Source organism: Equus przewalskii, chromosome 2, assembly GCF_037783145.1.
Source record: "Equus przewalskii isolate Varuska chromosome 2, EquPr2, whole genome shotgun sequence".
NCBI classification, from domain to species: domain Eukaryota; kingdom Metazoa; phylum Chordata; class Mammalia; order Perissodactyla; family Equidae; genus Equus; species Equus przewalskii.
In genome coordinates, this window is record NC_091832.1 from 52,560,813 (window position 1) to 52,585,373 (window position 24,561).

The following is a 24,561-nucleotide window of genomic DNA, read 5'->3' on the forward strand; positions in this document are numbered from 1 at the left end:
ATTCCTCCAACTTCTCCCAGATGGGGCAAGACAATATTATCTAGCTTAAAATAAAGCAGCCTGGGTTACACTTTATTTAAGAAGCCAGCGTGGGATGAACTTAAGAACTAGGAGACCAGAATCTTAAAACAGGCAGATGCAGTGCTGCAAGATTTTACTCCTGGCCACTTCACACCCTACTGTGGGACCAGGCCTCTAAGGACCTTCCAGGCATATCAGTACAGGGAGAAAGGGCTGCAGGTGCTGACCTGGAAGGGCTCCATCCTGGTTACTACTTACTGTCTTGGTCAGTCCAGGGCAGGGTGGATTTGGCCTCCTTGTGAGAACAAGAGGGGGAACTAATTTAGCTGTATTATGCGTTCGCAGTGAGAGAAAGAAATTTCGAATAAATGGGTGTTCTCCCCAACGAAGCAGCCGAGTGCAGGACCTTGAGTTTTAAGTCTGTTCCCTTCACGGTAATGCCCTCGTGTTGCACAAAAGGAGATGCACCACCGATATCGCGCGCCGTGTCCTCAATTCTAGAACTCCACTCCCCCGGCCACGTGCGCCCCCACCCCCTCATCCGGGCACCATAACTGCTCCATAAATGACGTTCGCAGAATCTTGCCCCTCTTCCAGGCCATAGGAATGCCAAAGAGCGCTGAGCAATACTGTTTGCAAACCCCTGACCTCTGGGGGCGGGTTTCCCCCGAGCCACTGTTCCTGATCTCCCTCCAGCCCTAAGCATCTCGCCCCTGCTGCCCGACTGACCCTCCCCAGTGACCACTTCCCTGCCTGCCCCAAGCGAGGCAGCACCACCCTCAAGGTGGTACAACTTCCCGGGACACCCCAACGTCTCCTCTCGCCCCCGTCCGGTTGCTTGGAAATTGCACCGGACCGTGACGTCACACAGGGAGGCGGGTCCCCACTGTCGCGCACACCAATGGTGCGGCCGCGGCCGGCCTCTTCTTTTCCAGTGATTGGTGTCTCGGGCCCCTCTGCTCCACCCCAGCCCGCCATGGCGTCAGGCGCCGCAGCACCGGGGAGGTGGTTCCCACTTTAAGAAGTGAAGTTTTTCGTCCCCTCCCCCTCCCTGCCCACCTCCTGCAGGCTCCCGCGCCCCGCGGAGCTGGCGGATGGAGCTACGCTGCGGCGGCGTAGGGAGCCAGGCTGTGGGGCGCAGGATGGATGGGGACAGCCGAGATGGCGGCGGCGGCTGCAAGGACGCCGGGTCGGAGGACTATGAGAACCTGCCGACCAGCGCCTCCTTATCCACCCACATGACAGCCGGAGCGATGGCTGGGATCCTGGAGCACTCGATTATGTACCCGGTAGACTCAGTGAAGGTGAGGCACGAAGAGACTTTAGGGACGGAGCGAGCAGAGAGGAGAGCGCGCGCGCGTGCGTGCGTTTGCATCCCGCGCAATAGCAGCCTGGGCCAGCGCCCCGAAACCACGCTTTCCTCCCTGCTGCAGCGGGCGTGGGGCGCGGCGCCCTGGGTCTCTCCCGGAGCTACCGCGCGCCACTGGATTGCACCACGCCGCTCCTTCCGCTGCGCGCCTGGGCCCTGGGGGTGTCCCCCGAGCCCACGAGGGTGCTCCAGCCAGCGCTCCGCACCGCCGCTCCCGCCGAGTTCCCGGCCCGGGCTGCTGGCGGCGCTGCGGCCAGGGAGGAGAAGTGGCGAGCGCCGCTGGCCTCGGTGACGGCGGCAGGGTTCCAGAGGGAGGTGATCGGTGCAGCTTTGCACAGTCTTACCACGTCTGCCCTCGCAGTCCGAGGGTTTTGGGGTCCCAGTTCGTCGCGGCTCCTGCTAGCGCGCCCGGTGTCCGAGCCGCGGCGAGAGGCGTCCGCCGGCCGGTGGGGGTGGCCGAGGCTGCCCACACGTGCGCCGTTTCCGAGGGAGCTCGCCGCGGGGGAAGCGCTAACCATGCTCGTGCTGAGAAACGTGGCCCGGCCGGCTCGCGCCCTCGGGCCCTGGAGTGTGGCTTCTGCTCCCCCGGTGTTTGCGGGGCGTGGAAGTGGCAGGGGTGCTCTTGGCTCTTGGCAGCTCTCTTGGGGGTAACGGTTCAGTGACGAGCTCTGTGATCACCTTTTCTCAGGGTTTCTGCACCTCTAGCCCTGGAGTTCGGGCAGCCTAGGGGCAGCGAGACTGCTGTGACATTTGCCTTCTCTTTCCCTTGTAGGGAGGCGGTCAGGCAGCAGAGCTCGTGCTGTGCAGCCCTGACGTGGGTCGTGTCGTAGACACTCAGTTTGCCCTGCATTTCCCCAGGGAGTTCTGAGTGCACTTCTGTAAGGAGGCAGCTTTAGCCAGGGGATTCTGCTTGAGCTGCCCTGTGTCAGCCTGTTCAGGACAGCGAATGGCCAGAGCAGAGAGTGGCTCAGGGAAGTAATAACTGGTGTTGACACACTGCTCTTTTATAGGCGTAACTCATCTAATTCATACAGCAACTCTGGGGAGTCACGGATGAAGAAACTGAGGCACAGAGAGGCGAACTGATTAGCCTGCCCAGGCTGGTACTCCTGCACCTCTGACTCCAGCCCTAGTGCTTTGGGAGGTTTGGGGGTCTCTAGGCAGGGCCCCCAGAGCTCTCCACCAGCACCTGTGTCTTGTTGCTGATGCTGGCCAGCAGGAGCAGGGTGAAGGCCAGACTGTCTGATGCAGAGGGTTTCCCTGCCGTGGGCAGCTCCAGCAGAGCTGGCAGTCAGGGCTGGACAGGCACCAGTCCCGTGAGAGAAAGTGTGGGCCTTCGCAGTAAGCTAAGCCCGTCTTTGATCGTGCTGCTGGGCCTGAGCCATCAGCAGCCCTTCTGGCTCCCCAGTGTCCCAGCGCGGAGTTAGATGAACCGTCCCTGCCTGCCAGGGTTCCAGAGGGCGTCGGGGAGATCTCCTGTCTTAGGTTTTCAAAGCTCCTCCAGGAAAGACCCTGGACACACACCAGGTGGCATCTGTAGAGGTAAGAATCCTTCACATGTAATAAAATTCCCCATGTTTGAAGCTGTCGTCTCAGGTGCCTTGGCCAGAGTGTGGGGCAGTTAGGATCAGGGAGATGTCATTTGAGCAGGCACCAGACGCACTGGGTCGCAGAGACGAATGTTCCGTCAAGGAACGACCGTACACCACTTCCCCAGCCCTGGGCTTGTTGCTGTGAGTTTGGTTCAGAGCATCATTTTAGCTTATGCTTAGGATTACAAATAATTAGTCATGCCTTTTGAGCTCCCTATGACACTCTAAAGATGCATTTGTCTCACAGGTTTAAACTGTGTAATCTGTGTAGTTTCTTCCTGACCCCCCCGCCCTGAGTCGTTGGTGTGTTTTGGTGCAGACGTCACTGTGTACTTAGTATTACCCTCCGTAGCAGCTCTCACCTGTGGACAGGTTAGCGGGGTGTGTGTGGTAGGAGGAGCTGGTCTGGCTGTCCTGGACAGGTCGCTCATCTTGTGGGGCCTGACTGTAAGATGAAGGCTTGGTTTAGCTGATCAGTGAGGTCTTCTAGGTTCTGGGATTCCAACTCTGACCCCAAATAATGACCCTTAGGGATTCTTCTGTTTTTGAGCACGCAGGTTTGGTTTTAAAGCATCTCTCCTTTTTCACTACTACTTTGTGGAAGGGGTAGCAAGGATTATTCTTTTTATCTTTTCAGCTGAGACAACAGGCATAGAGAGAGTTAAGCGGTGTGAGCCCTGTGGCATGACCCCAGGGAGGCTGCAGCGGATTCCCAGGGTCTGCCCAGATCAAGACAGTTGTCTGTGCCAATATCAGGGATGCATCTGTGCTTCGGTGCTGGAAATGCTTCACTTGGGGAGACCTCACTGTGTTCTTCGTAAATATTTTGGATGATAGTGATTGTGCGTAATGGAGTCTGGAGCCCTGGGTTGGGTTTCAAGCCTTGCCCCCAGCTTGCTTCATCCTTAGGCGCCTATCTGTGCCTTCCTTGTGTCACTGTAAGATGGGGCTGTGGACCAGTTCAGTGTTTCTCCCCGTTTTTAACATGTCCCCCTTTCTGTGAACACAGAACACCCGTTGTCCTCTTTTATATTACGTGAAATGTCAAATAATTGTTACAACTGAAGCCAGATAAATGTAAATCATATCTTGAGAGAAAAGAAGTTTTCTTTGATTTTATAAGGCACACATTTTTAACTTTGATCTTGTGCAGTTAAACGAGAGCGTTGGGTGGGCCTGCTTTTCCCGGTTTTTCTATCCTAGACAGTTGTGGACCAGGAGCTCAGCGCTGCTTACTTTCAGCCCTGAGCCTGACGAGCTGCTTGGTTTTGTGGTCATAAGTGCAGGAAGCTACCCTTGCTAAAGTTTAAAATTATAATATTAAATATGCTTTCCCAGGAAATCCCATCCCACCCCCCAATGTCACTTTAATGACCAGCGTTTTTCAAACTGTGTGTTGTGACCCATTAGTGCGTTCAATGTTTTAAAAAAGACGGATTGGTGACAATACAAAATACAAGCAGGCGTGGCATGCAGCAAGGAGCAGGAGTGCTCCGTGAACTTCTGTTTGGGTTGTATGTGTATGTGTGTTCCCTGGCTGGCTGTGTAAATGCACTTCTGGCTGGGGGTTGTGGCCAAGAAAGTATGCAAAGCGCTGAACCCAGTGATCACTAATGTCTCTCGAGCTCCAGCAGCCAGCAGCCTGCGATTCTTGAATGCGTGTCTGAAGACCTTTGGCCGCTCTTCTGCTCCTTCCGGTCTTCCTCCCTCAGTCCCGCGGTGGTGGGATGTGAGTGCTCCCTGATCTGGAAAGGGCCATGTACTGGGAGCCTTGGCTGCATGTTTTCTCCACCAGTTCTGAGCCTCCGAGGTGGTACCAAGGGAGAGAGCCCTTGGTAGCAAATACTTGTTCCTTTCCAACTGGGCCTGTGCAGCAGGCTTTCCGTGGGCCTCTTCCTGCTGCTCCAAGTGGCAAGTGGCGTGGTCGCCTAGACCAGCGTAGGGGGTGGATGTGAGAACCCCTGGTCGGGAGTGCTCAAGACTGTGGGGAGAAAGCCAGGTGGGTGGAGGAGGAAATTCCAACCAGATTAGGCACACCACTGGTAGACCGGGCTGAGTCCCGTGGCGGTGAAAGCAGGAGCAGAAGGAAACAGGAAAGATTTGAAGCGAGGGAACTTCCGCTGACCCTTTCACAGCCCTTCTCTTTCTTTGCTTGTGGGGAACGCTGTCCTTTAACTTTGCTGGGGGCAGCCCTCCCTCCCGGCCAGAGTGGGAAGGGATGGCAGGCACCTCTTGTGGACAACTGAGCCTGGCCCTCTCTGGGCGCTGGTGGGTGCTGAGCCACTTGGAAGCCTTGAGGTGGTCGTGGGGCTTTGGTGGCCGGCCCTGCTGAGCTCTGAGCAGCAGTGAGCCAGGCAGGTGGCAGGGCGGCCCAGCACGCCTCACCTTCTGAGTTTGCTCCTCACGGTCCCCGCAGTGCAGGCGGACTGGTAGGAAGGGTGCTCTGGGGGTGAAGGCAGCTGCCAGAGTCCCCTCCCACCCACTTCAGCGCTCTTGAAACAAAGTACAGTACAGTCGATGCCATTCAGCGTCAAAAGGGCGTGAAATCCCAAATTGCTCTAGTTCCTGCAACAAAATTATAGTGATTTTTCTGTCTCCCTTGCCGTCTCGTCCCCTTCAGATCCCTCCCCTCCCTTCTTTGCTGTCCTTCTTCAGGGGGAGGTGCTTCTCTAAAAGGTGGATTTGGGAGGGGCAGGGGTCAAAAGAGGGGTCCTCTGGAACTTCTGTCCTCTTCTGTGTGAGGTGAATTCCCAGGCCTCCGCTGACAGCCCAGGCGGGTGGGATCTGCGCCCTGCAGGCCTGCGGGCTGGAGGGGTGGGGGCGGGGATCTTACACAGCCTCAGAGTGAGCACTTGGCCCCCACATGGCCACTTCCCTGCCTGCCGCTGGCCCCCTCTACCCGGAAATGGGGGAGGGGGAGACTGGAGCTCCAAGGACTGTAGTGGGCAGTGAAGGCGGGCTCGGGCCCTCAGGAGGGGAGGCACTTCGGGCTTAATGTGGGATTTAACTGGCAGCATTGTTTAAACCACGCAGAGGAGTCACGTGGGGCTGGGGGGTGTCAACGTGGAAGGGAGGGTGTTACTGGTTTCCCTTGGGCACGTTGTAGCTCCCTGTGGCCACCTCACTCACGAGGGCTTTTGTCCCTGCTCTTTGGAGCAGTGACTAACGTCTGGACTTGAGTCCCACTGTCCCTGTTTTTCAGCTTGGCTTCTTGACGCCCCAACTTCAGGAGGGTTGCCTTTCCCTGACCACCGGACGAACTGACCTGTGCTGAAGCCTTTGGCGGTCTCTCTGGAACCGCAGAACCTTCTGGCCCTTTTCTTCTCTCTCTTGGTACCCCACCTTTCCTTCTCAAAGGATTTTCTTCTCCGTTTGCTTTTGCTCTTCGGCGAGCTGTCTGGCCCATCGGTGCTGGCGGAGGCGCGGCCCCGCGGCGGGGTGCGGGCCCTCCTTCCAGTGGGCCTGGTGCGGCCTTCGCCGCCTGCCCTCCTCCCTGCCTCCCCTGGGAGTGTCCACAGCTGACAGCTTTCCCAGGAGGGAGGCAGCTCATCACTTTGTCTGTGTCTAACTGTGCACCGTCCCTCGGGCTCCCAGGAGCTGGGTTTCCTCACCCCAGAGGACTGTCTGTGGAGATTCAGGTCCCAGTCTTTGACTTACTGTTGGGCAGGACACTTGGCTCTTCTGAGTTCTAATTTCCTTATCTGTAAGATGCAGATACTAATTTTCTTCCTGCTTGCTCTCTCCTGACCCAACTTTCTATTGTTTCCTTCTCCCCGTATTTTTTCGTCATACTCTGTGGAAGTTCCTGGTAACAAGCTCCCTTCCATCCTCGCCCAATGTTCCTTCCACCTCCCTGTCCCGATAGAAACCCGGCTCTTCTCCTGAGGCCACCACTTCCCTGAGGCCCCGCAAGCTAAGATGATTCCCATCAGCTCAAACCCAGGCACCTTTGGGCCGGGGGTAGGGGTGGGGCCGCTGCCCTCTCTCCGTGACTCAACTGCCCTCTCATCCACCTCTCCTTCCCCTTCGAGGCTCCCGCCATGCGCTTCCACCAGCATCAGTCGCTGTTCTCTCTCTGTCATCCCTTCTCCTCAGATTCCACCTGAGAGGCGGAGAGCAGGATGGCATGGACCCTTGAGCTATACTGCGTGGACAGGTCCAGTTCCCACCTGGGTGTGACTTGTGCAAGTTTCCTCACCTCTCTGTGCCCAGTTTCCCCATGGATAAAAAGGAGAAAAGATGGTATTGCTGTCCCGAGTGGCTGTGCGATTTCAGTCCTCGGAGCACGTGGAACAGTGCCACTGTGGCGTGAGTGCTTTCTAGGTGTCAGCCCTCCTGCTCCTGTCTCTTCACTGACACGATCGCGGTCACCGTCCCTTGTTCTCTGCGGGCTTTGGTGTCTGGCTCACAGACTGCTTCTCCACCACCAATCCTGTCGTCACCCTGACAATGTCCCCTCTCGGTCCCCAGCCAACTAACATCCGAATCGTCTCTGTCCCTCCCTCAGGTTGATGGCGTTTGCCTCCGTGGGGTCTTGTCCTCACCCAGGACCTTTCTGCCTCTGAAATCTGAAACTCGGACGCCTCATAACCTGGCCACAGCTTTCTCACGGTCACACTGTGCTGGGTCTCCTGCCTCTTCCGTCCCCTCTCAGCCCGTCCCTGTCTTCCTCATCTTGCCTGGACCCGGTGGCTCATCACTGCGGCCACTCTCGGGCCCTCAGTTTCTCTGCCTTTGGTTCTTCTGTTACTAGCCTGCCCAAACCCTGATCCTGGACAGCCCGTCGGCCCAGTGGGCAGCCGCACTGCTGCTCTCCTCCTCCACGGCTGCTTCCCACCACGCTCTTGCTCCTTAACCTCCACCCCTCCCCTCCTCTCAGCCTTGTGTGGCTTCTTGCTTCCTACTTCACAGAGAAACCAGGAGCTTAGTCAAACGCATCTCACTGCCACGGTCCTTCCACTCGAGTGCCGTCCCCTGTCCTCCTCCTACGTAAGGTAAGAGGGTCCTTCCTTCCTCTAAGGTGAACCGGCGGGCGCAGGGAAGGGCGCTGTGTGGGGATCACCCACATACACCTGGAGTTGAATTCTGTCCACACTGGGGGCACATTACTTGACCTCTCTAAGCTCAGTTTCCTTTCTGCAGAGCGGGCATGTTAATATCTACCTTATAGGGTTGTTGAAAGAATGAAATGAGGGAAGTGAGTAGGCATTGCTGCAGGGCCTGGTGCATAAGCTCTCAATAAATGGTCATGGTGGTGGTTATTTTGGTCATCTCTCTCTTGACTAATCTAGTTCCAGTATCTTTAGCCTTCCCTCCCATTGGTTCCTTCTTAAAAGCGTTTATACCTTCTTAACTTGTCCTCTCTTAAATAACAAAAAACCCCAGACCTCTCACCTTGACCCGTGTACCCTGAGGGGTTTATCTCCTTAAAATGACAAATGTTAGGAACCCATGTTGACAGTGGTCTTTACTTCCTCACCTTGTCACCCCTCAGGCCTCAGGCTTTTGCCACCACTCTGCTGAGCCTCAGGGAGGCTGCTGGTTAGGATCTCTGGCAGCCTCCTGGGCTTCCCCAGAATTCTGCCCTCCACCCTCTTTCTTCCCTCAGGACGCACGTCGCACTTTCCGCCTGGGTCCTGATGACTCCCATGTGGCAGGTGGGTGTCTGGTCCCGTCTGTCAGGAGCTGGATATCCAGTTCCCTTGCAGACTGATCCACTTGTCTACCTTGGTGTCTGGGATGTCCAGCGTGGACCCCTGACCTCCCCTCGGGCATGCCCTTCGGCCTGGGCCCCCTCCCTCAGAAACTTGGTCATGGCCTTAGCTTTTCTCCCACCCCTGGCCACTCAGGCCCTCCCCATATGCTTCCAAGCCCCGCCTGTTTCTGCATCTGTAACACCTCTTGAAGTTGCTCTCTTCTCCCTCCCACTGCTGCCGCCTTGACTCAGGGCCCTCTTCTGACCCCTCTTCATGGCTGCTCCCCTGACCACCGAGTCACAGTTGAGTACCCTGCTTCCCTGTTGCCAGCCCTGATTTGTTTTTCTCCACAGCGTTGTTACCTTCTAACACGTAATTCCATTTACTTGTATATTGTGTGTATATTTTGTTTATATTATTTATGTTGTTGATGGTCCATCTCCACTCATTCAATTGTAACCTCCCAGTGGGCAGGAATGTTTTGCTCTTTTGGTCTCTGTTGGGTAGCCATTTTCAGAAACCCTCCCTGGCGGGTACATGTGCTCAGTTAAGTATTTGTTGAGTGAGTTACCGCAAATGTTGTGTAGCTGGCCCCGCTCGCACCCCCTGCAGCACCCTCCAGCCTCCTGGCTGCCTGCAGTTTCTCTTCTTCGTTTTTTTTTTTTCATAGTTTTCTTTTTCTTTCTTTGTTTTTTTTGAGGAGGATTAGCCCTGAACTAACATCTGCCAATCCTCCTCTTTTTGCTGAGGAAGACTGGCCCTGAGCTAACATCCATGCCCATCTTCCTCTACTTTATATGTGGGACACCTACCACAGTATGGCGTGCCAAGTGGTGCCATGTCCACACCCGGGATCCAAACTGGCGAACCCCGGGCCACTGAAGCAGAACGTGTGAACTTAACCGCTGCGCCACCGGGCCGACTCTGCGGTTTCCCTTCTTAAATAGAGGAGAGCGACGATGCCCATTGGCCCACCTTCCAGGTCTACTTAGTGCATCTGGGAAGAAAAGGCAGCCGGGTTTGCAGGCGACACAGTTGAAAAAGCATACAGCTCTCTGCAGCTGTCAGATCGTGTGTTTATTATCAAACTGGGATCCTCTTTGGGGGGAGGTGGGCTGCCTGCAACAGGAAGTCTACCCTGTTCTCCACCAGGCCGCAGAGCCTGCGGGGCTGAGGGGCAGCTCTCGTGGCCGTGGCTCGTCGGGGTGTCTCTCCCGCCTCATACCCCTAGCTGTCCCCGTGGCCTGCAGAGTAAAGCGGCACCACCTCGCACACAGACCCAGACTCTCCCCTCTGACTTGTCCACCAGGCATGGCATGTTAAGGTATTCTGTGACTGTTGGTTGAATGAACAAAGGCACAGTTGTTTTAAAGAGCTGTCAGGGCTGGCCCGGTGCCATAATGGTTAGGTTTGTGTATGCCACTTCAGGGGCCCAGGGTTCGCAGGTTCGAATCCTGGGTGCAGACCTATGCACCGCTTATCAAGCCATGCTGTGGCAGGCGTCCCACATATAAAATAGAAGAAGATGGGCATGGATGTTAGTTACCTCAGGGCCAATCTTCCTCAGCAAAAAGAGGTGTGCAAAAAAAGTGCTTTAAAACCTGCTATTAAACAAATGTTAGTTTTTATTTTGTTTTGCATTGATTTTAAATCCATAATGTATCTTGGCTACAAAAAGCCATTCTCAGTCCTTTTGTTTGTCCTTTTTATGCGGTGGAACCTGCAGGCCACAGTTATACCCTGACGAGGCTGTTAACCCGTCTGGCCACCCACCTCATTCATTCCACGCTTCCTGAGTGCCTGCCCTGCCAGGCTCTGTGCTAGACGCTGGGCAACAAAAATAAGTCCTGGCCCCTGTCCCCAGGGCAGATGCCCTATAAATAGACCCTGAGCTTGGGCACCAGGCCTGGCTCCCTTGGAAGGGAAGAGTGGCCCAACTCAATGTTTACTTTCCAGTGGACACAGGCCCGGGGAGTCTGGACTCTGGAGGCTCAAGCTGCCATGTTGAAGGTCCGGAGCTGCTGGGAGCATCACTCTGGGCTCCTTTACTGGGCCCTCTGGGATTGGCTCCTCTCCTGGAGGACACAGTGGCCCTCAGTTGTACAAACCCCCGCCCCCTCTTCCTCACTCCTGAGGTGGTTAGTCATTCTGGAAGCTGAAATTGGCTCACAGAAGGTGCCTTTGAAAACATCCCCCACCCTACCAGTAACGGGAAGGGCCGTTGTCTGGTCACTAAGAGGTGTTATGGTTTCACGTTCATGTTTTCCCTCTGAAGAGAAAACAACGTGTTGAAATAGAGAGAAACCCCAGCAGCAGCTTGGTTGGAGCAAGAGTTGCATAACAGGTTTAGGAAACGTCTGGCCATTGTGGGTCAAGTTGAGGGGCTGCAGCTTCGTGTCACCAAGTGCACCGCCCCTGGGTCCACCAGTCTCTGGGTCCACTGGACACATCCAGTGAGAGACTCAGAAAGCTGTGGTACCCTGAGGCCTCCTGGCAAAAGCCCCTGGCCTGATCTTTCATTGTACCAACAGCTTTTGCTCCTGGCACGGCCATAAAGGCTACGTTTGAGATGCTGCTGTGGGCAGGGGCTGGGGAGGGGTGTGTGTGTCAGATTTGTACTGGTGCTGAGGTCCTTAGGGAGGGCACAGAATGGGTGGGGTGGGAGGGAGGGAGGCCCCATGAATTTAAATCCTGGTCTTCCCATTAACCAGCGTTGAAATCTTGGGCGAGTTGTTTCTCTGGGCTAGTGTCTCCTTGTCTAACAGACTAATATTGTCTCCTAGACTAATAGCATCGGCTTACCTATTGGATGGGGCTGTTGAGAAGCTCAGGTGGGACCACGTTTGTGGGTGGCTTTTGAAAACCTTGACGTGCCCAGCTAATGACGGATTGTGTCAGAGGCAATGTGCTAGACGGTTCAGTCAACGGCACGGGCTTCGGGGCTGCCTGGTCAAGTTACTGAAACCTCTCTGGGCCTTATTCTTCTCATCTGTAAAACGGGGGTAAGAACAGGACCCACCTCAGAGGGTTGCTCTGAGAGTTAATTGTGATACACCTGAAGTGTTAAAAAATGGTGTCAGATTCATGGTAAACATTCAGTTAATAGTAGCTCCTCTTATCATTTCTGAAAGGGTTGTTACTTGAATGCCTGGTTGCGCTGTGTTGCTGTTGGAACTGTATATTGCAATATTTTTATATTGTTTCCACCTCTAGTCTGTCATTTGATCCTCTTAGCTCTCCTTTGAAGGTGGGAGAAGGCGTGTGCTGTTTCTCATTTCATAGATGAGAAAACTGAGCTTCAGAAAAATAACATGACCTGGAGCTTGGGCCTCTTGCTGCTACACCAGTGCTGAAGGAGGAGAGTCAAGGAGGGGAATCAGGCGGGAGCAAGTGGGTGAGGTGCTGGCTGCAGACTCGGATGTTCAGGACGGCAGAGCCCTTGAACTGGGTCCTGAGAGAGCAGGTGATGGGGCCCCCACTGCATTTTTTGGAGGAGGTAACTGGAGTTGAGGGAGTGCCGTCCGGAAATCAAAGTGTGGCACAGAATGCAGGGCTTTAACATATAGGTAGGAGTTTCCTGGTCAAATACTCCAGTATGGAGGGCAAGGGGATGCTAACAAACGGTTCTTGCCATAGGGTATTTTTGGCTCTGTCTTTTCTCTCTGGAGCAAATTGTAGCTGCTGTGGCACCTTTTCATTTCAGCAGGGAGTTGGAGTTGGGCTCAGTGTCGCGATCTGAGTCTGGACTGGCCTGAAGATCCCCCTCCAGACCACAGCAGAGAAGTGGCCGTTGAGAAGAGCTCTGCATCGTGGTTCCTCCATCTGCTGGGGCTGTGGTGTCTCGTCTCCAACGGGGAGGGGTGACAGTACCTGTCTTGCCTCCCTTTCAGGTCTGCTTATTGCATCTAGTAAGAAAATACAGCCAGGTTTGCAGTCAACCAACCTGTATACTGTTTAAAAAGTATGGCGCTCTCTGCAGATGCCAGGTCATGGTATTTGTTATCAAACTGGGATCCTGTTAAAGGGATAAGGTTAGCGCCTTGGAATGGAAAATAGAGGCTCCTGTTCCAGTGACTGTAGGATTGCTGTGGCTGCATGGCCTCGGCCACTTAACCTCTCTCCTTACACAGCATCTCCCATCTGTTGAGTAAAGACCAAGGTGGCCGTCTGCCGCCACCTCTTTGCCTGGGTAATGAGGAAGAGCCATTGTACCCTGAGCATGCTCAGAAATCCGTTTACACTTGGTACTGTAGGACCAGCGATGAGCGGAGCTGTGCACAGCTACTGTGATGGAGGCTAGTGAAGGGCCGGCCCCCTTTGGGGGGTAGCATGTCCCCAGGGTGGGTAAGGGCACCTTGGTCTCTGGAGGGTTATCATTTCACCTGCTCACTTTTACTTCTCAGTGAGTCTGCCCCCTTGAGTGCCAGTCATGCGGCTGGGGATGAGGCCAGCGGCTCCTGTCCTGAGCGTGTCCATGTGGGTCTGCACTGCTCTTTCCCCTGTCCCTCCTGGCTCTGGCGGCCTTGTGTGCTCATGACCGCTGACGTAGAAAAGTAAGTGAGGAAGGAGGTAGGACCCAGATGCCTTTGTCTAGGTTCCCGGGTCCTCCTTCCCTCCCGCTGCCCACATTGAGGGTTTTGCTGCCGCCTCGCCTTGCCCCGGGCCTGGTGGTAGACGTGCAGGGTGGGTGCCGGCAGCTGCAGCAAGCTTCCAGCCAGGCCTGCTGGGGACCGGAACATGCTGGGCACTGCCTCTGACTCGCTGTGCTCTACTCCCCTGGGATAGAGGATGTCCCACAGTGTCCTGGGGCTGCCTTGAGCCTGGATAAAGGAATAGGGTGGTTGGCTGATGATAAGATCCAAGAAGTCAGATCAGAGAGTCGTGGAAGCCTTTCCCAAGGAAAGAACATGCTGGTGTGTGTATGCGCATGTGCGAGGGTGGAAGAGGTGAAGGCAGGGTGTGTCTTGAACTGAAGAACCAAGACGGTCTCTTTCCTTAGTCACTGTGTCCATGACTGCTTTGCTAAGTGTTGCCTTGTGTCAGCCTGGTTCATCGAAATGTCTCTTCCAAGGAAGTGTTGAAAGGCATTTGTGAAAATGCAACTTCATCCCCTGGACTTCACTGAATGGCTAAATTAATTAAGGAATGGGGCATATGGGGTGTGACCATGCATGCTGGGCACCAGAGAGCTGGGAGACTGGACACCTCTGAGGTCTCTCCCCGGAGGTCCCTGTTGGCAGGGAGCACAGACTTATCGATGAATCCTTCATTGGTGGAGGGGTGGCGTGCCTATCCTCAGGGCTCTCATCGGGTGGGGTCAGGGAAGGGCCCCTTGAGGAAATCGTATCTCAATATCCCTGTCTAGACCGAAGGAGACCTAGATGTTAGAACAAAGCCATGGGATTCTCTCCATCCCCTAGAATGTCATGAGCTGGTCCCTGAGGTGCCTGGTGAGTCTCAGGACATCTGCACTCCTGACACACTAATTTTGGGGTTGTGCTCTGAGCCTTCTGACCGTGGTATCAGCTGAGAAAGTTTCTGTGGTTTGGGGTCACCCCACCGGGGCCTCCAGGTGGGACCTACCCCCGTGTTCTGAAATTTCTTCTTCTTCTTCTCCCCACTGTTCTGAAATTTTAATTCCCTATTTGGCCACCAAGCGACTGCCTGGTGGCTTGCAGGGAAGCCCAGCCTCCTCCCTGGGTGGGAGCTTGCACTGCAGAGCTCAGGACCGGAGGAGGGCGGGAATGAAGAGGAAGGGAGGAGAGCTGTCATATCAGAGGTATTTCTGCTCATAATTGGTTTATAATTAATGGATGGCATTAGTGGCAAGTGCCAGCTGGAGCAGCGGCCAGATAACTGGCTAAAAATTAAATACAGTCATGTGATTGTGGAGGTTTAGGGTTTGCCTGAGTGACCTTTACTGGCCCAGGTCGCAGTTTGTAGGGTGACGAGAGGGACTTGACAAACAGTATAGGTGACCACTGTGCTTTCAGAAGGACAGAGATCTCTCTCGAGCCCCGTAGAACTGGGACCTGTTCTTGACATCAGATTCGTGTGTCATTCCTTGTCTCTTGTTAAAGGCAGCTGTGTAGCTGAGCACGTTTCCTGTCCTCTCTTCCCTCAGCCTCTCCCTCTCCTCAGGATCCCCTGTAGAGCAGAGGGCTCAGTTTCTGGCGCTTGGCCGTCAGCCACCTGCTGATTTTGACAAAGGGCCTGAAACTGGGCTCTGGAGGGGTTTTCTCCCGGCGTCTGTATTAGTCCAGGGTTTAGACAGAAGCTCCTGGATCTCGAAGCTTCTGGAAACTGAGATTTCTCTCTCCAAAAGGCCAATCTAGTGACGTGGGCAAGAACTGGCCAAGCCCAAGGCCAGCCCTCTGTTTCTGTGTCTGTGGATCCCCTGGCACAGGAGGTCTTTGTTACTAAATCTGTTTGCTGGGTGTTTTGAAGGAGGACATGTGTGGGCCTTTTTCAATGTCACTAGACAATGCTGAGCTGTTACCCAGAAAAAACAGTGGGGATAGAAGCAGACATTTGATCTGGTTGAAGTTAACACTGTGGAGAATGCCCTGTCCGGGGAGAGGGGTTGTCATCAAGAGAGTTAAAAACCTAAAGTGTGAGTGAGACTAGAGAGCTCTCTTAGAGTGTAATTGTGTTTGCAATTTTTTTTCCCCTTGAATCCTGGCTTCTCAGACCATCCCCGAATTAACGTCCATGTATTTATGCAGGCCGGGGAGGTGAAGAGCTCAATGAACTTGCTTAGAAAATTACTGATGATGTATAATTAGCCCTTAGAGTGTCAAGAGTATCAGCTTCAGAAATGACTTTCCATTGTAAAAACAACATAACAAGGAAAAATTGACAAGTTGAAATGACTCTTGGCTTCCAAAAAACTCTTTCAACTTTCAGAAGGAGTTGAAACTGGTCTGTCACGAGGGGCCCCTCTCGGTGATTTTTCTGACGGCAGCAGGTCCCTTCATCCTTGGGGTTGGCGCCGTTCCCTCCGCGGACTTCCGAGAGTGAGCAGCTGATGCTGCTTGCCCTGACCTTGGATGGAGAATTCTCGCTTCAGCATAGATACAGAGAACAGATGGGTGGGTACTAGAGGTCAGAGGGGCGGGAGGAGCAGGAAAGGGGGAAAAGGACACATGTACGGTGACGGATGGAAACTAGACTTTTGGTGGTGAACACAATGGAGTCTGTCCAGATGTGGAAATATAATGATGTACACCTGAAATTTATATAGTAGTATAAACCGAGGTGACCTCAGTAAGGAAAAAAAGAGTTCTCGTTTTAAACTTCCCTTGAGAGTCTCTTTCAAGGGTCTTTTGTATTTTCTGATATTCCAATCATAAGAAAGTTTCTGAAATTCTTTCAGACCCTAAAAACCGAAAGTTACTACGAAGCTGGACTTCTACCAGAAGCTGCTTTAAATTGAAAACAGATTTCTGATCTCTGTCAAGCTGAGTTTAAGGCACAGGGGAGCTTTGTCAGCCCAGGACAGGCCACTCAGGGCATTCTTGAGTGAGGAGGGCAGGGAGCGAGACATGGAGAATCGGGCAAAAGTGGAATCTTTCTGAGTGTGTGCATGTGTAATGTTTGTATTTGCGTTTTAGGATGAATTGTACTTCGCTCAGGTGACCAGAGGCCCACTGACTGAGTGGCCCTGGGAAAACAATTTACAGATCTGAGGTTTGGTTTTTTCGACTGTAAAATGGCAAGACGGAGTTAAAACGAAATGGTCTCTTAGGAGGCTTCCAGTTCTAACATTTCTGCTCCTTCTGTCTGGGGGGCAGTCTAACTCTTGGGCACCCTCTTTGACATTGAATGTGAAGTATAGACTGACGAGCTCTTCTGCCTTGAGGAGGAAGCTGGGAAGACCCCCGCCCTGGAGTTGTACCCGGGGGGCTAAGGAGCAGGGAGAGGAGCAACCCCTGATATGCTGTTTGGGGCTCCTGTATCCCAAGTGCCTGCCTAGAAATCATAGTTTGTTTAATTTACTTGAAACCTCCAACCACAACACTTAAAGACTGCAGACTGCTCATTCAGGCAATTCCAGAAATGCAGAATGGCCACAGCCCCCCCGGCCCTGGAATCAAGGGGAGACGTGTAGCAGATGCTTCTGCAAGGCCCTGTTTATAGCTCTCTGACTCCTTCCTGCCAGGGACCTTTGACAAGTTCACTACCAGGAAGCTGAGTCATCCAGGGGTCAGCCCACGTGGCCAGGGTCACCCTGCGTTGCCAGCAGCACAGATTGGGTTAGCCCAGATGGCCAGAGCGTTTTGGGGAGCATTGGTGGGCATGCTGGGGTGAGGGGAGCTGCTCCTCACTTTGGGAGGCTCATGGTGGCAGGACACCATGACTCCCCATGGTCTGCACTCCCTTTAGATTTCACAGTGAGAAAGATTCTCTTCCTCCATTCATTCACCTCACTTCCCATGCCCGATTCTTCTCCTTTGTTCACAAATCCAAGGCAGGAGGTCAGGACTAAGCAGCATGAAACACAGCATGAAGGATAAAAACGACGCTCCTGGGCCACGGTTTCCAGGGCTCAGCACGGGCTCTGTGTCCTTTCACCTCTTTCCAGACTCATCTCCTTGTGCTCAAGAGGCTGCCAGTGACATGACCCTTCTCAGGGCCTTGGTCCACATCCCACCTGCCCCTCCCTGCGCCCCCAGGCAGCCCTCCACTCCTATGCTCCACCTCCCTGTGCCCCCAGGCAGCCCTCCGCTCTTATGCTCCACCTCCCTGCGCCCCCAGGCAGCCCTCCGCTCCTATGTTCCACCTCCCTGCGCCCCCAGGCAGCCCTCCGCTCCTATGTTCCACCTCCCTGCGCCCCCAGGCAGCCCTCCGCTCCTGTGCTCCACCTCCCTGCGCCCCCAGGCAGCCCTCCGCTCCTGTGCTCCACCTCCCTGCGCCCCCAGGCAGCCCTTTCTGCTATGCTTCACTTCCCTGGCGCCCCCAACCTTCGGGTCTCCGCTTCACAGTTGCTTGCAGGACCCCTCCTCAAATATAAATCAGGTCCCTTGCCTTTGCTCTTGTAGCACTTTCACCCTTTACTCTGCTTCGTGGCCTGTAGAGTCTGTAATTGTTTCTTTGTGTGACTTTTGGTTTACTCTTTCTCTCCCATACTAGACTCTAAACTCCTTGAAGGCAGCGGCTCTTTGCCTGCTCTGCCCAACCCAGCCCCCCGGCGGTGCAGTGACATCCGTGTAGGAGGCAGGATGTTTTGGTACAACCCTCTTGTTTTACCAACTTGAGGCTACCGCAGTCTGGCCACTCACTTGCATCCCTGGCACCAATCTCCTTCCCTCGCTTCTGGAAACCCTGCTCATCAGATGACAGTTTAAATCAGACCCCTGAGCTCACTGTTTCCAGGATGCGGGTTTTAGGCCCAGGAAGACTTACCCATGATTGAAGGTTCCTGCCATTCTCTTAGGCATCCAGTAAAACTGAAAAATGACTCCCCTAAAAGCTTATGGTATAGTTTGTACATGCAAACATTTCTACGTGTGAATGGATTCTGGAGGCTGAAAGGTGTCTCCAGGATGTTTCCCGTGGGGTCTTTCCCCCAAGGCCCTTAGAACATCTAGCCTGGTGTTGCTGGTACTTTGTCATCTTTCTCTGTTATTGTTTGCTGTGAAGGTGTGTGAAGACAGCCAGAGAATGTCCCCTCCAGCTGTGACCTGGCCCCATGTACACATAGATCATCCAGCATTATGGAGATAATTTGATAGTGGCGTTTGTGGGACATCGGGCTTCCGTAACATCCCAGAAATTTACCCTGGACATCTGCTTAGACCTCTAGCGTCCCCTGAACTGGAGCCTGCTCTGGTGGGGCTTGTACCCTCGGCTGTTACCTATGTGGCAGCCCCCAGAGAATGGTGAGGTGCATCATGCTGTGGGACACAGATCCATCCATAGGCAGCAGAGAGGGCATGTGGGGCTTAAAGCGCCTGCTGTGTGTGTGCCTAGGGGGAAATTTGGTGTGTCTCTGAGTCCTCGACAGACAGTCGGTCACCGAGTGTCTGTTTTAGTGAAAGCACCGTGCTGGGTGCTGAGATCACAGAAGGGTGAGGCTGTGCCTCCCTGGTGTTCCTCTGTGACTTTGATGGGAGACAGGCGTGCAGACATATCACCTGATATAATTACAAGTAGAGGAATGAGCAACAGAAGGCTGGCGACAGGGTGCTTTGGAAGGTCTTTTTTTCCTGTGGATAATAGGCTAATAGCCGGTGTGCTTTAGAAGGTGTGGCCTCTGTGAAGGGCGTGGAAGCTGCTCTTGCAGAAGCTGGCAGGACCACACTTGACTTGAGAACTGTGCACAGGGCTTCTGAGGTGCCCGGCTCCCTGGGCCTGTCCAGGGTGGATCCCAGGAGAGCTGTCACCAGCAGTGCTGGGCCCCCCCACTCCCTGGCCCTGATGGCAAGGGCAGCGCCTTGGAGCTCCTGGCATCGTCACCTGGTCTCTCTCAGACGAATATTTGGCTGGTTTTCGGCAGCTACCTCCAGCCCCGAGCAGTGGCGGTGCAGTATCTTTTGGGGTGGCCCAGGCCAGCGTGTCCTGGAAAGGGAAGCGCTGCCCCGTTGGCGCCACGGGCCAGCATGGGGGAAAGGATGAGGATTCAGACTCTGCATCTTAAGCATTTCTGCCTTCCTTTGCCTTCCATCCACGAGCGCCGGGGCTGACCTTCCTTCCAGGGTGCTTCCTTCCAAGGCAGGCTCTGAGCCAGGGATGTTGCTGTGTCCAGGGGATTATGCTGTGCATTCGAGACCCCTGGCTGCCTTCTCCAAAAACAGACAAACAAAAAACTGCTATCTCAGGTGTTAAAGGAAATCTCAGGCAATTATTTGATTGTGACAGGTTTTCAGACTATGAAATGCATGCGGAGCAAGCTGTTGATTAGATTTAGGACTTTCTTTTACTTGTAAAATATACGTAACATAAAACTTGCCGTCTTAACCTTTTTAATGTGTACAGCTCAGTAGTGTTAAGGATGTTTACATTGTCATGCAACCGATCTCCAGAACTTTTTTCATCTTCTCAAACTGAACTTCTATTCCCATTAAACAACTGCCATTCTCCCCTCCCCCAGCCCCCACCACCAACATTCCACTTTCTGTCTCTGTGGACTTGACTCTTCTAGGTACCTCACATGAGGGGAATCCTACAGTATTGTCTGTTTGTGACTGCCTTATTGCGTATGTCCTCGAGGTCCATCCATGTTATGGAATATGTCAGAATTTCCTTCCTTTTTTTAAGGCTGAATAATAGTCCGTTGTATGGATATACCACATTTTGTTTATCCGTTTATCCATCGGTGGACATTGGGTTGCTTCCACCTTTTGGCCATTGTGAATAACGCTGCCATGCACATGGCCGTGCAGATATCTCTTTGGGACCCTACTTTCAATTCTTTGCATGTAAACCCAGCAGTGGGATTGCTGGATCATATGGTAATTCTATTTTTAATTCTTTTAGGAACTTCCATACTGTTTTCTGTGGGTGCGGCACCATTTTACACTCTTGTCAGCGGTGCACAGGGCTCCAATTTCTCCTGGAGTCCTTTTTTCTTATACAGGCGTTTTTAAGCTGCAAGTAGGCTTGATGTCTAGTAATGTGGATTTACCTCACCTCAAATAAAACTCACCCACACACATTTGTTTTTCAAAGGACTCTTTACAGGTTTCATAGATTTAGAGTGTTAGAGACCAAAAAGCACCTCCTTAGAGACAATCTATTACCCTTACTTACTCATTCCACAAATATTTGCAATTGTAGTAGATCAGTAAACAAAACAGAAGAATTCTGTGCCCCCCCCCCCGGGTTTCCCTGCTGGCAGGCCTTCCACCGTTCGTGTCACTGCCCAGCCAGGTGAAGCGGTTGCTTGGAGTTCCTTAGGGCCTTGGTCGGTGGCAGAGCTGCACGGGAGTTTAGGTTTCTGACTCTTGGGACAGGACTCTCTCTGCCTGTCACACTCACGTTTAGGTGCACATCTTGGGGGACCGCCCTATTTGGGAAAGTGGGAAACATCGGTGCCCCACAGTGCCACATGGACTTAGCCCCCAGAATCTGAGGGAGCTGAGAACCTGCCCACACCCGCAGGTGGGGAGCCAAGGCCTGCAGGGTGACTGGAGCATGGGGGCTGCAGGACCCACAAAGGGCTCCCCGTGCCCGGTCCTGCAGCTCCACTGGGCCCCATCTGTCGATCTCCCGACGGTTCAGAGGGTAGCGAGACCCTTCAGCAGCCGGGAGGGCCTTTTCCACCTCGTGGTGACCTCGCAGGAATGGGTGCCCGGCAGCAGTGTCAGGGGACCTTGGTGCTTAAGGCCCCTGCCTGGCCCGGCCCGGACTTCAGCACCAGTTCAAGGTCTCCAGAGCTGCCCGTGGCCCTGAGCAGCCCGGCCATGAGTGAGCTTCCGGAGGCACTTTCCTGTGGGACGCTTTGCGCCCATGTAAACCGACACTAGGGATTTTTCCTGACCCCTCTCCCTGTGCAATTTCCCTGTGTTACATAATCAGGATTAATGTAAGCAGCCGGGCCCATTCATTTAGAAATGGCGAGGCAAGAAAGGTGAATGTGGAAGTTGGGGGAGGAGGGACAGAGTCCCCTCGCTGTCCTGGCCTCCAGCTCTTCTGTTAGGAGGGCCGACAGTGCTGCAGGCCATCGGGCTCAGTGGGCAGTGGTTGCCCCTGGGCTTGTGCCCAACCAGCGCGGCTCCTCGGGGCGTCCCCCTCCGAGGGAATGTGACTTTTATGAAGCAATTAGAGTAAAAATGACGTCTTCCAAGGAATTCACTGTTTATCCAAAAAAAGCATAAATGAAAGCACGAGCAGCTGTACACCAGACCCCCCCAGGGTCTTGCCCTTCCTCTTTCCTTTAATCCTTGCAGAGGCTTTAGGAGGTAGGTGCTACCACAACCCTATTACACGTGGACGTGGAGGGATCGAGGAACTCACCGAGGGAAGCTGGGGTTTAGACCCCGGGGGTGGGGAGCCCGGGGCCTCTTCTGCTGGCCACTGTGGGTGTGGACCCCCTGGAACCTGGAAGGGCCCCTCACGTTGTTGAGCCTCTTTCTGGCCAGAGGGCATTGGGGTGAGGTTTCATTCCTGTCCTTTCTCATGAGCGCGTGTGAGCTGTGGCCTGGAGTCCCCCACCCCTGTGCCCGGCGGCTGGTAGGTTACCTCTGGGTCCTGGGGCCTCTTGTGGTTGCGACCCACCCTATTCTGTAGTGTCACAATTCACTTCAAACCCAGAATGAGACCCTGGGTGCCAAACAGCCCTGGGTGCGATGAAGCTAGCTTTGGCGGTGGTTTTTCAGGAGGTCTCGGAGCCGTTTGTATGGACACAGGTGGTGGTTTAGGGAGCTTACTGAGCCCTTCTAAAGGTAACTGCAGTGAGGATCAACAGGTACTGAGCGCCTGCGGTGCTGTCCTGGGTGACTGACAGGCACCTCGGCTCAGGAAGCCTGTGAGACAGGGCTTTTCAGCTGAGGGAACCAAAGGGCCGCACAGTGCAGTCACTTCCCAACTGCCCACAGCTCAGAAACAGAGCGGATCTCCACGTGAGCTGGGGCAGGACAGGCGCCACCTTTGCGCCTTGGCGCCTAATAACCGCGTCTGGCATGGAGTAGAAGCCCAGTATGTAATTGTTGAGTGAATGGATGAACCTCAAACCCCAGGGGCTGTCTGAGCATCAGTGGGTGGTTCAATGAGTTTCCTTTGAGATTCTGTGATAGGGATTTTCAGCAAAATATGGTTGAAGGATGGTCAGATGAGCGGGGCCTGGGAGTCGGAGCACTGGCCCGTCCTGGGCAATGGTTGACCAGCTCTGGGAGCTTGGGCAGGTCACATAAGTGTCTCCTCATTAGCAAAACAAAGTCGGGAGGGCTGACTGGGTGGCAGAACTCTGAAATCAAACCAAAGCCCACAGGGAGCCCCACCATCAAAAGAGGTGAGAGTGAGCTGCGGGCTGGAGCAGACAGCAGGGGCCAGCTGCCGTGAGCAGAACCTGTGAACGTGCGTCGGGGCCTGGATTCTGTTCCTCTCCTGCACACGGCAGGTATGCTGGTGCTCTGCGGTGCCTTCATGTGCTTCCGTGTGGACTCGTGTATTAAGTTTGTTCTCCTATGTGGCATTATGATGTTTCAGTCAGATTACCTATATGCCAGGAAAGAAGACGCTTGAGAATGAGGTGTTTCTCCAGTTTTGCCTCTGACATCTTGTCTTTACTTGTAGGTGGGGTCTTTATAAATCCATGACATAGACAAGGCTCCTGAGTCAGGGGAGGCCCTGGGAGGCCAGGTTACCAGCAGTGAGTTAAATTTTTTCTAAAAGCAACCTGACCTTGGAATATTCAGCTTGAACCTTTGGATACCTAAGGAGTGACAGGCTTTGATCCATCAGATGTCGCTCCCGCCCACGGCCTGGCTGCTGCGTGAATGGGTCAGTCTCTTCAAGGAGGGAAAGAATGGATTCGTATCGAACCAACCACTGTTCCCAGTTCCGTCTGGGACCAGTGGCCAGGCTGATGGCCAGGATTGGGAAACCCTGAGGCTGTGTGACCCCCATGAGGCTGACCTCGTGACTGGCTGAAAGTGCCCGCCTGCAGGCAGGATGGAGGCAGAGCCCTCGGGAGCTGCGCGCCTGAGCCAGCGAGGACTTAGGTGACTTTGACGTGGTCAGGGCCACTCCCTCTTCAAAGAGGCGAGGCACCTAGGGGGTGGTGCACACGTGACTTAGCGTGGTCAAGAAGCATAGCACATCAGAGACGGGAGGCAAGTTAGGAATCACCTCCCGTCCTTTCCGGTCGCCTTTTTGTGAGACGCTGTGTAGCCTTGTGGTTATACCGGCCTGGGCTCTGGAGCCAGACCGCCTGTACTCTGTGACCTTGGGGCAAGTTGTTTAGCCTCTCTGTGCCTCAGTTTCTTCATTTGTAAAATGGGGATAATTGGTTACTAATATTACTGTTTTAATTAATTGTTTTGTGAATAGAGGCTTTGGGGCTTAGAGAAGTAAGTTGACTTGCCTAATGCCACACAGCCCTTAATGCAGACGTGGGACTAGAACAGAGGACCCCAGCCCCTTGCTCGTCTCACTTCCTCCAGGCAGGGTGGGTAGGAATGATGGGTGGTTCAGGCTCCCTCCAGCCCAGGCTTCTGCCGCTCTCTGTGTCTCCTGGTGAGGTCTTCAGTCCCACGCATGAAATCCCAGCCCTGTTACCTGGACTCTTGGGAATTTGCCCACTTGTGGAACAGAAATAATTTTTGGTTGGGCCGCAAACTGGGTGTTCTGAGTGTGTCCTGGGTACATTGGGGCTGAGCCAGGCACAGATTCTTGCGTCCCTCTCTCCCTCTGCTGGAGAATTTTCTAGAGAAGGGGAGGAGTGATCAGATTTGGCTCCTAGGATAAAGGAATGTGGGATGACGTCCTTTGAGCCATAGGCAAGGCGGTGAGCTGCTGCCCACGGGTGGGGAGGGAGACCTCAGTGGCATGTGGTGTTGTAGTGGCCTTGCAAGTGGCCACAGCTTCAGAGAGAGGGGCCAGCCTGTCAGGAGACCTGGTCGGGACGGCTTCTGTCATGTGGGCCTGCCGCCTTCTCCCACATGCAGGAGATGCCATCGGTCTTTGTAGCTGCCATCGTCATGTGCAGTATGTAACCACGGAAAACGCTTCACTGTAAATTCCAAACCCCTTAGCAAGCTCCTCAGGGCCTCCCGTCGTCCAGCCCCAACCTGCCCTTCTCCCAGCAGATGGTCATTGATCTTCTCCTGTTCAGCCGCCGTCCCAGGTCTGCGGCTACCTCTCCATCCGTACCTTACCTCTGCATTCCCTGTGCACAGACCCTCCAGCCGACACCCTCCTCCATTTCCCAGACCCGCTGACC

The 24,561-nt window shown here is 54.1% G+C and overlaps 1 protein-coding gene across 9 annotated transcripts in view; it reads left to right on the plus strand.

The window, feature by feature from the left end:
• The first annotated feature begins 886 nt into the window (after positions 1-886).
• The window catches only part of SLC25A37 (solute carrier family 25 member 37), a 37,191-nt gene continuing 13,516 nt past the window's right edge, over positions 887-24,561 (plus strand). The window contains exon 1 of one of the 9 annotated variants that reach the window (XM_008519812.2): positions 887-1,325. In XM_008519812.2, coding sequence (XP_008518034.1) covers positions 1,116-1,325 — 210 coding nt within the window. In that variant the 5' untranslated portion in view covers positions 887-1,115. Of the gene's footprint in view, positions 1,326-1,685; positions 2,933-8,618; positions 8,640-13,080; positions 13,232-14,359; positions 14,458-24,561 lie in introns of those variants that run through there. The other 8 variants (XM_070606903.1, XM_070606892.1, XM_070606925.1 and 5 more) reach the window with 8 other exon arrangements.